Source organism: Cheilinus undulatus, linkage group 22 (assembly GCF_018320785.1).
Source record: "Cheilinus undulatus linkage group 22, ASM1832078v1, whole genome shotgun sequence".
NCBI classification, from domain to species: Eukaryota; Metazoa; Chordata; class Actinopteri; order Labriformes; family Labridae; genus Cheilinus; species Cheilinus undulatus.
The window spans coordinates 16041977-16055933 of record NC_054886.1 but is presented as its reverse complement, the minus strand read 5'-3'; the positions used below and the strand labels follow the sequence as shown (position 1 = coordinate 16055933).

Sequence of the window (13957 nt, the reverse complement as noted above, 5' to 3'; positions counted from 1 at the left end):
TCTTTATGCAGCTAGGCAGAAACCAATCGTCTGAGCAGCAGCTCCATCTGTCTGCTGTCTCTCTTCAAGATGAAGCAACAGCTTCTTGTGTTTCATTTTGTCTCTGCGTTCACGTCAGAGGGCCTGAGCAACCAGCATTCTAGGAAACTCCTTACTCAGAAGTGAGGACCCCGCCTGCTCATGCTAACACTCTATATGTATTTTTCAACAAGATGCAGCCTGTGTGTGAGTTAGGGAGGGTCACACTGGTGAAAAGTGGCTGAACTGGTAGAGCGACACGATGCAGCGAGAAGGGAGAGAGAGAAAATTGGTGGTCTGAGTCAGCAAACAGTGAAAGTGTGAGAGAGACAGAGAGTGAATGAGATAACCCTTTAGCCCTGCTGGCTTTAGCTCTGTCCAGGGACAGGACGTCCCATGTCACATTTCACAACAGCCGCCAGTTTCTATTACACAAACGCGCCACTTTTATACTCTGTATTTACAACCACTTTAAAATTTGTGCACGACTGGGTTCAAATGTTTTACTAAGCAAATACAGGTTAGAGTAGTTGACATCAAATCAAATCTGAAATAACATGAGCCCATGCTTACAGGAAAATCCTTTTACTTGTACTTTTTGTACCTTTGTTTGCAGAAATTTAATGGGCAATGTTTACAGGCACTTAAAAGCTAATTACCCTCTTATCTTTATAGCTGGAAAGAAGGTTATAATGAAGGGCAAAGCTTAGTGAATGTTCCATGTACCCATGAACCTTAACATGCTCTTACTGACACAAATTCTAAAACAATATGCAATTTTTTATTTAATCTGAACAAAATTTTCAGCCAATCCATATGTGATATTTTGAATATCTACATACTTCGATTTGTTAGTAGCAGAGTTTGTCATAGTTGTACTGGGTAGGACTTTTAAAAAAATCATTTTAACAGTATTTCAATAGATTATTAAATATTCACTTCAAACTGAGCCTAGTTTAGACTTAATACTCATACTTGTCCATTTTTTGTCTGTGTTGCTCTGCAGTACCCCCACCAAATGATATTTGCAAGCGCAGTTTTTGCCAGTTCCTGGTCCCGTCATGTCTGACATTTTCAGCTGTCAGCAAGAAAAAATTTGACTTCTTATATTTCAATCTGTCGCCATTCATCTCACCAGACTACACACATATACTCAGAGACTGGCAGCAGCACACTGCTACCCAGCGGCTCAAAGGGTTTACATTCTGTTATTATAGTTAGTAGTTACATTTTTGAGATGGTGCATGTTGGCTACATGAATGAGCTTCTTTGTAGGTTCAGGCCTATACAGGTCTACAACAATGTAGCTTTGATAAATCAGGCTAAAGTTTATAGTTGGAAAGCTACAAGTGTCAATAAGAAACATAAGAGAAGAAATTAACATAACAGTGTGAAAAAGATGTTATTAAAAACAATGTATAGCTATGTTTCACATTGAAATAGTAGATTAACAGAGATTTTTTGCATTAACAGACACTTAAAAGTGTCTGTTGTTGGTTTTTGGTGGTGTAGTCATCATCCTCCTCCATTTCTTAGCCTCATTATCAAACGGTACAGTGATGGGCTAACTGGCTTCCTTTTAGCTGAAAGCTGGTGTGTGAACCAGAAGAGCCATACGCGTTTCATGGTGGAAAGGACTGCTGGCTTCTGCTTCGGTTAAAAAGTAGACAGACAACCAAGGCTCTCTGTGGAAATGAGATGGCCACCATTCTCCTTGTTGAAAGTTGGTGTACAATATGACAGACTTTGAGACTTTTATTTTAGGGTGGAAAAGTTGCAAATTGTTGCTGTAAAGCTTATTTTCCTCATCACTGGATGGGCATTAAAAATGTGCTGACTGGGACGGCTGCTAAGGATCATTTTAATGATATGTTAATATTTGTCATTATTTGATGATTAAATTTTGAAAAGGAACCCTCCATGATAAGACATGTATTACTATCTGTTAAATGTATACTAAACAAAAAACTCCTTAAGTGTACTTTTACTTGAGTACAACAGTCGCGTACCTTTCCACCTCTGGTTTTTACCAACACCTGCATGAAAGCGTTAGGCTTGAATTTGCACCAGCTCTCCCATGGTGCCTTGTGAACTTCACTTTACAAGATTGGGAACATTTTCAGAGGCTTCCAGGTGTGCACACACGTGCAAAAACACTCTAAGCGGTGGGTGTTGGGTTCAATCAACTCTCCTGCTTCACTTTAAATTCCCACATAAATGAAGGTCATGTATGTAAATTCAAACAGGTCTGCATGTTCGAACAGAAAATCAAAATGAAAGTCCAGATTTTGAGTAACAACGGCCTAAAAATACTCGTATATGCAGCCGCACGTGGGCGGCCACTGTGGTTCTCCCACCAATGTGTTTTTTTTCCCTCCTCCCCCTTTTTCCCGCACTCAGCACTGCTGCTCTGTCTCTGTCTGTCCCCACACATTCCTGCTCCTGTGTGCGCCATAACACGCCCACTCAGCCTCTCCCACTGTGCCGCTGCATAAAGAAGCCACCCTGCAGCTTCTTGTCATTTTTTTTAAACTTGTATCAAAAAATCTGACGAAATCCGAACAAAGAGCCACAGCATTTAACGAGTCAAAGCTTCAATTTGTCACTTGAAAATTGCTTTTTTGAACTTTCTTTACCTCTCTTTGGAGATTTCATAACACCTTTAATCACAGCTTTTCATAAACTGTGATGCATGTGTCACTTTTGTGGGTATCCTCAGTCCACCTGTGTTTTTTTCTTTGCAGCAGCACACCCCCGCAGTCATTAGGGCATGAACATATACATTACACTCTCACACATGCACACACACCTGCATAATAACTTGTAACAGAAGCCTTGTTGTAGTGTGACTGACAGCAGCAGAGTAAAGTGTGTGAAAGTACATCATGCACACAAGAGGAAATGTGTCTCCTCTTAATGAGCATGTGTCAAAGAATGGAAAGCTTCCTATAAGATGATCATTTAGTGGTGTTTATTGAAGTATAATTTTCTACAAGGTTAAAAAATATTTGTTCTTATCCCGCACTTCCAAGAAGTCACGTGTGGTTCAAGCACGCCGGGCAGCACTTCAAACGCCTTGTTCCTCCTGGTTTTTCCTTCGCTGGTGATCGATTGCTTACCCCACCAGCCAGCTCCTCTTGTGTTTATTCCAAACAAGCTGCTGTCGGCGTTTCTGCGAACATAAAAGGCTTCCCACGTCCCCGAAGACATTTCCCTGAAGAGACATGCCTGTGCCTGCGCAGGGCAGCGAAATGTAAATGAAAAACTGGGGCACAAAAGGAAGACGCTGCACATTTGTCGACGTGTTAACTCAAACATTTCAGCGTTAACACGACAAGACATCAAGCTGAGACACAAATGTAAGGAACAATAGCGCAGAGCTGAACAAATGCACGCCAAAATTGTGCAGCTTTGTCTTTGTGGTTGATGATTGTTCATCATAAAATATTACAGTCAGTGTAGCTGAGAGAACCAAGAAGTGAACCACAGATGCTTCAAAGAGAACCAGATCTCAGGCTGTTCTCCTTTTCTGAGCTCAAACACAATTAAATACAAACTTTACTAAAGTTTATTTTATGAGTTTGAGTTGTTCTTTCCGCATCATTTCAAGTGTTTCCCCATAAAATTGATTTTCCCTGCATTTTTTCATACAATTCTTCAGATCTGAGATCAACAGTGTAGATCCAGCTGTCTGAATCCTGTCTACATCCAAGCTGTAAGAGTCTGAGATGCTTGATTTTAGGTTATCACAGATACTGCCTATTAATTGTTCTTTTTTATCTTTCTGTCTTTGAGCTGATCTGACTAATGAAAGAACAGGAAATAGAGAACTGATTGGTGCTCCAACTAAAAAATAACTTTTATCACAAAGTCATGCATAAGAATTGGGAGTCATGGTTGTGCTATCAACGTTTTTAAGGGTAAAATTGTGACTGTTTTAAACACAAAGTGCCACTCAGGGGCCGCATAGAAACATATTAGGCTTCATGGATCGTTTTACAAGCTACTGTGAATGTTTGATACTTCTGTTTCACCGTGAAACTGGGTCATCGCAGCCCATTGTGACTGCTGTGAATCAAAACTGCCTCCGCCCGCCGTCCTGCCATGAAAAACCAATTTTGAAACTCTGTATAAACGTCCTTTGAAGCCCACAGGAGGCGGGTGTTTAATACTAGACACTAGCGCTTGATAGATTTTAGGCGGAGTATCCCTTTAACCTGATTGTCATCCATAGCTGTGCAACATTCATGACGAGCAAAGAAGCACTGTGAAATCAGACACACAACGCTGCGGTCAGCCTGAGAACATTATATCCTCATAACGGACAGACTCTCTGGCGTCATTTGGAGAAATAAAATGAGGTGACACAGGAGATCTCCTCCTGCTTTACTCTGACAGTTTTTATTCCTTTTATCTGCAGCTGTCCAATGCTGAATCCCAGCTCATGTTGCACTGTTTTACCTCTTAGCTGCCTGGCGATTTCATGGATCAAGTATAATAACAGACCTGGAGGATTGCAAGGGATGAAGTCGCTGGCATAAGAAGTTTGGAAAAATTCTACATAATTTTTAAAAATAGTCTTTTCTAAGAAGTTTCATTGGTTCCTTAAAAGAGGCAGGGGTTGGCAACATACACTAGTTTTGACTTTCTAGCAAAATGGAATTCAATATCTTCAACATGTTTACTGATACATTTTGATATAAATATGATTTTATAACCCCAAATAATACAGAGAATGTTGCTTGGATTGGTAATTACATCATAGTACTTGCAGTACACTCCAGTGCTTTTATTTTGAAGAAACAGAAGTGGGGCATAATCCATGGTCTAAGGCTGTTGGAACAAACTTTAGGGTTTGAATATAATTTGAACATTTAAAAACCGATTCATATTTGAATGCTGTTTCTGTGTTTTTTAAATGTTTTTGCTGTTTAGAATCATTCTCACATGTGACATGATGAACAATAAAGTTTTCACACCAAAACACAGAGGTACAGCAATGGCCACCATATGGATTTTTATCACCAAGGTGGTGCACACGCTGGTGGTGATTTGGCAAGTGAGGCTTTGCCACATCAAGAGATGCTGATGTATGAGAATAAAACCGCGATGCACACCGACAGCAACCCGCTGTCGTGATGGAAAATGTTCCAGTCCAGGTATCCTCTACTGTCCAGGCTGGCACACTGCTACCTGTGCATCCTGGGCACCTCTGTCAGGGTGGAGAAGGTTTTCTCCTCGGCTTGGGCTTTAGTGAACAAAAACGCTCTGCTCTTGATTCAGAAAATGTGGATCGCCTCGTGTAACTACACGGCCATTAAAGCAACTGAACGTTTTACATACATAGAAATAAAAAGGCAATAAATATTCAAATATAATTTGAAATTTGTAAAACATAATTAATGAAATTGGAATGGGACTGTAGATAAATATTGACAGCCCTACCATGGTCTATACTTAGACTGTTCTGCTTTTGTAGCTCAGTTGCTGTTGTTCCTAAACGCTTCAACTTTCTAATGATCTCATTTACAGTTGACTTTAGAATATCCAGCAGGGATAAAATTTCAGACTGATCCATTTTGTGTCACAAAGGAGGACTATGGTGCTAGGTGTAGAACTAGATTGGTTTTTGTTCTCTGCCTCTGGAACAATGTGCAATATTAACACATTAAGATAACATAAAGATGAACATGAACACCTTGAGTTCTTCCAGTGATTCTCACTTTTGTTTCCATGTGAAGTCTGTACAAACTGAAGCATGTTTCCATGCAGGTCAGCTGAGTATACAGCGGTTTAGTTCATGTATATCATAACTGTATAATTCAGTCTTTTACCTCTAATGTAGCCGTGCCTGCTGTGCTCTGTAATAAAATCTGATTTAACCCAAACTGACTGTGTGACCAGTGGATTCAGTGACTCACATCACGGTGCTTCATCTCTTATGGGAACCAGGGCGGCATGAAAATGACAGACTGACACACTCGATTTACGAGCAGAGAACAGGGTGGCTTTTAATTTAAGGCAGCTCTCGATTGAGACATCACACAGACCCAGACTCTCCTAATTACACACATATTAATACACACGCTGAAAGACAGCGGAGGCAGAAAGCCTCATCTAACCTCTTGATTTAAACAGTCTGAGAGGGAAAGGGGACAAAGAAGCAAACAACACTTGCAGAGTCACTACCGCGGTCATTATCACATCGATTTACCTGCAAATGGAGAAACGATATAAGGAGATGAATAAGATCAATAAGCAAACCACCAAGGTTGGGTCGGCAAATGGAAGAGGAGGTTCAGGGGAAATAAAGCTGCAATATTTGATTAGAGTGGAAGTTGTGTAAGTGCGTTCGGATGAGGCGCAGAGTCACCTCATGTTTCAGCTTATAATTTCCCATGTCTGTGTTTGGAGAAAGGTCGTCATTAAGTGAATGTCATCCACATAATTATAGCATCTCTCTCTGTGTCTCTTTCTATGTGTGTGTCCATGGCAGAGCACCAGTGCGTGTCCCGACTGTCTCCTCGGGTCCCTTTGCTCAGCCGGCCTGATTGTTTATGTTGTCAGCCGGCCTGAAAGAGGGAAAGCTCCTCTCTGCTCCGCTTTGGGCCGTCATGGCTTGGCCGGCTGGCGGGAACCGTCTGTGCCGAAAGGGGGGCTAAATATAGCTCACTGCACCAGGAAGACGACAAACTGGAGGGGGAAAGACTAAAAGAGGGAGGGAGGGGCGTAAATATAGAGTACCCCGGTTCAATTAGAGAGTCGAGCACTGCTGGGAAATTTTAGAGAGAAAGACGGGGAACTCTGTTTTTCTGTTCTCTCTTTGTGTGTTTGTAATTTTGGCTGACGGCAGCCTGACAGGCTCATGTTTGAATCATCACATTTGAGAGTAAGCCAGTGTAAAGGGTGTTTTTTATGGTAGTCATGATACTGCTTTCAGTGCAAACCTGATAACTCTCTATTCAGCATTTTTGTCCCCATATTTGAAATACCTGACAAAGAAATCAGTCTGTTTATAAAAAATGTCCTTATCTGAATATGTAGCACACAAACATAGCTGGTTTAAAGGGCCATGCACACCATGTGATAATGTGTGTCATACTGGGTGAATTTGGTCTATAAAATCAGGTCTGTAGCATGTTGGACTTTGCACATTGTCAGGTCAGCCAGTGTATTCAGCATTATGTCATCCTGTGTTTTTATTGGTCAGTTAGCATGAGGCCGCTATGAGAGAATGTTGCCCTAAATTTGTGACTGTAAGGAGTCTCCGTGTCAGATTAGATCACAGACTCGTAAATTCCTGCTGTGACTTGGAGACGGACTGAATGGGAATAATACGGAGTGAGATGTCAGCACCAATGATGTCAGAGGCTGATACTGATACAGATGCTAAAGGCGAGAGAAAAATCTAAGATTTCGAATTATAACTGCTGATAAAGTGGATTTTTTGCCCTTTTCTATGTGGATTTTACACCAAGGGTTTTCAGAAACTCAATATTTGAATTATCAATTTTGCTTATAACCAATCATTGTCAACCAATTCTAGTGCGGACCATGTCAGCTGTTTTCTTTCCTGCAGTGTCAGAATGTTTACATAGAAAAGTCAGGCTGCATTTATAGCTTGATTGGGTATTTTAAGAACATGACGATCTTAGTCCAAGTTGTATGAATCAGCTTATTTACAAGCACACAATTTGAATCATTTAAAAATTTCTTTAATATTTGAAGCTATCTGATGACCCTCTCTCAGTGTCTCACGACCCCCAAGTGGATCCCGACCCCCACTTTGTGAACCACTGCACTAACTGACAATACTCCCCATTTGCTGTGCGTTGCATATTAAATATCTGTTTATATCAGGTTTATAAGGAGCTGAGCCCCTCGTTTCCACATTCATATGGGATGGAGCTGAGTCAACCAGAAGTCCATTATTCTTATATGTATCAGTCGATATGCAGGGCTGTCAGATTGTCTTGGCAATTTGAAATATATTTATACATTTAAGTGGAAAGTTATGAGGCATGGACACCACTGTGGCTCAGTTGGGGGAGCAGGCACCCATAAACAGGGGTTGTAGTCCTCAATGCAAAAATTTAAGGCAATATGCCCAAAAAATAACCATGAAAAAAGTTAGAAGGCATTGTTTGGGGAAAAAACCCAATTTGCAATTGGGTCGCATGCAATTTGCTGGCTAAATGGCAAAATTTGGATATCAAATTAGACAGTGAAAGATTTACCAGTTGTTTAAACTAATTATGTTTCACTTTTTTAAAAACATAGGCCAAATTCCCAATCGAATGCACTTTTAAAAGTGTAATGAAATCTCCCGCCACTTGTAGCCGCTGTAGCTTCAGTCAATACTGCTGCCTTTCTGCCAGAGCTTTCCCCAGGCACTTCGCCGTACGTAAACATGAGAAGCTTGGTGTTTAGCGTGTCATAGGAACAGCTCATTGTGCATCAGCTCTTAGGGTTATGCTCATAAGTTCTCAGCCGAAGTGATGAGTTATCACATTTATCACTATATTAATCTGCAAAGAGGAACAAAGGCTGGTGGAGCTAGCTGTTAACTTTAGCCACACTCTATTTGGCACAGCAGCCTTACATCATATTCCCATTGACACAATAACACTCAAATTCATCTGTTTTCTGGCATGTTCTCCACTTTAGACTAGTTAGTTCAACGTAATTCAAATGTGCGTTTAGCCGAAGGGAAATAGCGGCCTGGAAAAGTCCTTAATACAAACATTTTAGAGGGCTAAATGAGTTAGCTTAGCTTAGCCCAGCTGGTTCAGCCATTAATTTGTATTTTAATGAAATATTTTTCAAAATATGCTTTGTTCCTGGCAGTCAACTGCTTCGCTTATTTCTTTTCATTCATTTTAGTCCTGTTTGTCTCTGGAATTCTCCAAACACATATTCTAAGCTACTGTGTAGCGAAAAACTGAACATCCTTATATTTACAAATATACAGACATCAGTTACTTCTTCTCATAAGAGGTAACAAGTGAAATACAATGGTTGCCTTTCATTCAGAGTATAGGCAGGTTGGCAGAGTACCAAAATGAAACATCAAAATCTTGTAGTTCAGTATAGTAGATACTGGATATTTAAGTACCGGTACCATGTTGGTACCTAATTTCAATGCTCATCCCTATACATATGTGGAAACAAGGGGTTTAGGTTCGACAAACAGTAGATCAAGGCCCCTAATTTCAGTGTCTGAAAGGTGTCATTCAGCTCACATGACACACTACAAACCCTTTGTTTAAGGCATGTTGACCCCTTACATTGCCTCTCCTTGGGCATGTCTCAACATGTCACAGCTGGAAACACCGTCTCTGATTGATGACCAAAGACTTCCCCAGCTTTCTGTCACTGGGAAAGCCCCAAATCAGTCAGACTATAAGTGCCTTAAAACTTGCTAAAACCTGCTCGATTCCTTGTGATTCTTCTTCTCTCCTGAATCTGGAGCGAAATTATCATCCTGTCTGCATTCCTGCTAATCCTTTCAACTGTGGAAACAAGGCCAGGAAAGAATCAGTGGAGACATTTCTGACAGTACACACCTGTGGGAGCACAGTGAGATATGTAGAGCTAAAAATGCCTGAAAAACCTGACATGATTGCTTTAGGGCTGAGCAATTAATTGCAAATTAGATTAAATTGCAGTATGCTCTGCTACAATTTTCAAATCACAGTCAGTGCAATATTTATTTAACCTGAAATTTGAGTTAAAATACAAGTCGAAATCTTTTTATGCAGCAAAGATATCATGCTCTACACATCATGCAGTCATTTGAGTATCATTTTTTAGAACAGTTTACCCAAAAATCCCACTTTCCTCATTTTTGTTTTTTTTTTCTTATTGACATGAGAATACAACAATTCATTTTGAATTTGCAAAAGAGTCAAATTAATCAAAACTAAATATTTTTTTCAAATCGTTCAACCCTAGTTTAATCTGTTGTGTTGGTTATAGAATAATGAATACCTTGTGTTTATTGAAAACTACATATGATGAAGAACTCAAAAAATAATGCTGGGAATGAAATATCCCAATTAGATTGTTTTCCAAAATTGTTCAGCCCTAGATTGTTTAGATCTGCACTCCCTTTTGCAGGAACACATACACTTGGCTGTATGCCTGCAGCACTAGGTGTCCTGACTTTTTCCGCTGCTGCTCCACTATCAGTTTCTTCCTATCTGAATATTTTTTTTCGTCTTATTTAGCTGTATTATGGTTTTCTGTCATTCCTTTAAGGGTTGCTGTGCTCTGGTCCAGATAAGCCCTCACTGAAATCTTCGGTTAATACTCTAACAAACCTGATAAAGGCAGACGTTGTATATATGTGTCATAATATTTATTTCTTTTCTCCTATCTGGGTGATTTAAATCTAACACAACTATTTCCCCTTCTTTCTTCCAGAGTGCTGATGTCGGTGCAGCGTCCTTGGGGAAACAATCTGGAACCAATCAGAGAGCTTCAAAGCTACGCCTGCTCCGCTTGTGACTACCAATCAGGCCAAGCGGAACAGCAGGATCGGACACGCCCCCTTCTCGCAGCACTTTGACAGAGACTGATGGATTATTTTTTCTCTCTCTCTTCGCTTTCATCTAGTTGGTTGTGAAAAACCGACAGGGATGTGTGCCAAATGACATTCTTGTAAAGCCATTTGCTGTTCTCATTCCTCACTTGGAAAGCCAATCAGAGAAGGGTACAGATTTTTTTTTTTTTTAACTTGTTATCATAAAGACTATAATGGTGGCTGAGTTGTGTTTAAAAAAAGAATTATATATCAGCTCAAAAAGTGCCTCATTTTCAGATTGTAGCCATTTTACAAAGAACTTCAACTAACTGAAGCTTTGGATTTTGTGTGCTTGATTTGATGTAACAAAAACAATACAGCAGATCTGGTGTGGTCTTTTGCTGTGTTCATGTCATTATGCTACAAGTAAGAGATAATTTAAAGTCCCTGTAAAGTGAAAAACATACTGAGTCTTAACACACTAGATATGATGGAGTACAGTTGCTGTAAACATGTGAAAACACTGATTTTTTTTATTTTTTTTATTTAGACCATTGGAAAGTTGTTCACCTCTCCCCTGGCTCTGTTTAATCAGAGCAAAGCAAAAATCTGAGCCCATGACATCACCAGTCTTGATAAGGAATTACCCCACCCACCTAACGCTAGAACAATATAAAATTACTGAGCAGTTCATCTTAATACAGTCTGTTGTTAGCTGATGTCACTGCCTTTATTGAGAGTTAACAGCCAGCTACATGCTGTGTTTTTCGTTCATTGTGAGGTTAATTTCCCAAATCTGTCAGCTACGGCAGCCTACAGGTAATAAAAAAAAAATCATAACAAAGAAAATTGTGCCAGAAAACAGTGAATTTACTCCCCAACTTCTGTCTCTCCACAAAGACGCATTTTTCATATTAGAGGATTGTATTTCTAGTGAGTGGGCGAGATTTCAGCTCATTGAACCAACACGCTGACACAATTATAGAGCAGATTTTACTGCCTCATTTTTCATGATTTTGAAGCTTAATTTGAGATGTTTTCATGACTCAAATTTGGCCTGGTGGTTCATAACACAGTGGCCTGTCATCCAACAGACCTAAAATAAATATTTTTTATCACTCTACAGGGACTTTAATGTTTACAACTAGCAAACAGCGGCTTTGTGATGACAGAATCAGTGGTATTAGGGATAAAAATGCTGTGCGTGATCAATTTTACACTTATCTGCAATATCTTGGGTTGATAACCTTTAATGGGTTTGAATAGGCGACAGTTTGTGTTTAGATTACAGGGACTTCTGTATCACTCTGTGCCAATCACAGCTCAATCTTATTTACATATGGATATTCACTTGAACAATACAAGTGTGGATCACAGTAATCCCTATATGACATGAATTCAGCATACAAGGTAAATAACGTTAATGGTACTAGCAATGAGCTGGCCTTTCTGTCTACTGTGAGAAATATTAGCATAGCTGCTGTTAGCATTCAGTTCCTCATATAACTTACTTTTTCCAGCCAGTCCTATCTTTTTCTCTTTCTTTTACCTTTCTCAGCAGAAAAGCTTGAACAGGCTTGAACACCTCAGCAGAAACTTGCTAGTTAGCTTAAGTGAGCTGGATGAGATTAAGATATTAGCAATGTGCTAGGATGCTAATTTGACATCCTGCTGCCCACAGCTCAGGGTAAGACCCCTGCCATAGAGCCAAGAAATCCCATTAGGGGTCTTACCTCCCAACACCTACAGTATGTCCCATTTTGCCCCCATCTTCTCAGGATGCTAAAGTAGCCTATATAGCATAAAAATAGCCATGCTAATGCTAGCTGATTCAGTCATTGATATAAATGCATCAGACAATTTGTTCCCAATTATTTTAAGCATTACGGTACCAAACACTTAAGCTGTTAATAGAAACTGATCTCTATGTTTCTTTTGGGCTCTGTTTCCTTCCCTTTCTTTCTATCTCCAGCTTCGCTCTTACTTCAATCTGCGCTATGCATCAGCACTTAAGTGCCTGTCTGTCCTTTTTACTCTCTGCTCCTTCTTAGCAACTAGCACTATTAGGACTGTCCAACCTGAATATATCAAGTCTATTTTTGTGTCTTTTTTTTTGTCTTTTTTGGCTGTACATTTCTCATTTAAAACATGTACATGTTCATTCAGTGTGACTATCAGATGACTTGACTTTTACAGCCATGGCCCTAATCGGAGGAGTTTTGGACTGTTTCTCTTGTCGGTAATGACAGATTTAGGTGTTGTGTTGGGGCCTTTAGTGCCAAAACACAGGAAAAAAGCTCCAGCAGCACCTCAAGAAGCAACCTTCAGCTCTCAAGTCTGGACGTAATGCTTTGTTTTATTCTGAAAATGTTATTGATTTCGCACCCAGGGGGAAGAACTGTCACATATCTCGCCTCGCAGTCTGAGATAAAGGTCATTGTGAAGACATGTATGCTTTAACCTCAGCCTACTTTGACCGGAGGATGAAAAGAAATGCATGACTGGAGAGAGATAAGGCTGCCTTGGGGAAAAAAAAAACAACAAATACCTTATGTCTGAATATGTGTGCATCTATGTAGCTCTAAATTGTACTCATGTGTTTGTCTGCCAGCCTTGAGAAGTTCATGAACTTTCTCACTCTGGTCAAATGACTGTCGGGGGGGCCTAGAGCTTAACAATGCAGCTTTAGTATGAGAAGATTGGGATCTGTGGCTGGATTGCCTGTAATAGTGGCGACTAAAAAATAATTGGACTTGAGACCAGATTTAGCACATTGAACCGTGCTCTTGTAAAAATTGGCAGGCACAGACATGACTGGTTGAAATGTTTCTGATGTCTTTTGGAAATGTTCTCATGTTAGAAAAAATAAGCAGCACAAATGAAAGGTACGTCTAGTTAATGGTGAGAGCAAAACAGTTGCTTTCAGTGATCCTGCCATTTCCGCTCCTTTGTGCTCCGAGCATTTTGTCATCTTATGAATGAACTTTTTCACTTCATCCAACTGCCTGCAGTCTGAAAATTTGTTCTTTGTCTGTGGTGAAGTGTTCGATCGTCAAAGCCACAAATCATGACTAAAGCTCCTTCTGGGAAAAGCTCAGGCGAACGGGGGGTTTAAGAGTTGAAGTGGCTGTATGATTTCATTCACTGCGTTGTGAGCGACTAGCAATTCTCATAAAATGTGTTCAAGAAAAGTGCTGCTGCTGTTCTAAATGGTGTAATCTCTTCCTCCCTTCCTCTGAGGGATGGTACTGAATGGGAATATTGTGAGATCTGCCATTGATGTAGACAGTTTTACTTCTGTTGCTTGAAAAAAAAGACTAAAAAGAAAAAAAATCAAACAAGAAAAGGCTTGTGGTTTCTTTTGTTAGTGTGACTGGCTGATGAGTTTCCTTTTCAGTGAAGGAATATGGAGGA

The 13957-nt window shown here is 40.0% G+C and overlaps 1 protein-coding gene across 1 annotated transcript in view; it reads left to right on the top strand.

Moving 5' to 3' along the window:
- si:ch73-335l21.1 (insulin receptor substrate 1-B) overlaps positions 1-13876 on the top strand; it is a 68116-nt gene extending 54240 nt beyond the window's left edge. The window contains exon 5 of the mRNA XM_041779323.1: positions 10444-13876. Coding sequence (XP_041635257.1) covers positions 10444-10451 — 8 coding nt within the window. The 3' untranslated portion in view covers positions 10452-13876. The remainder of the gene's footprint in view (positions 1-10443) is intronic.
- The last annotated feature ends 81 nt before the right edge of the window (positions 13877-13957 follow it).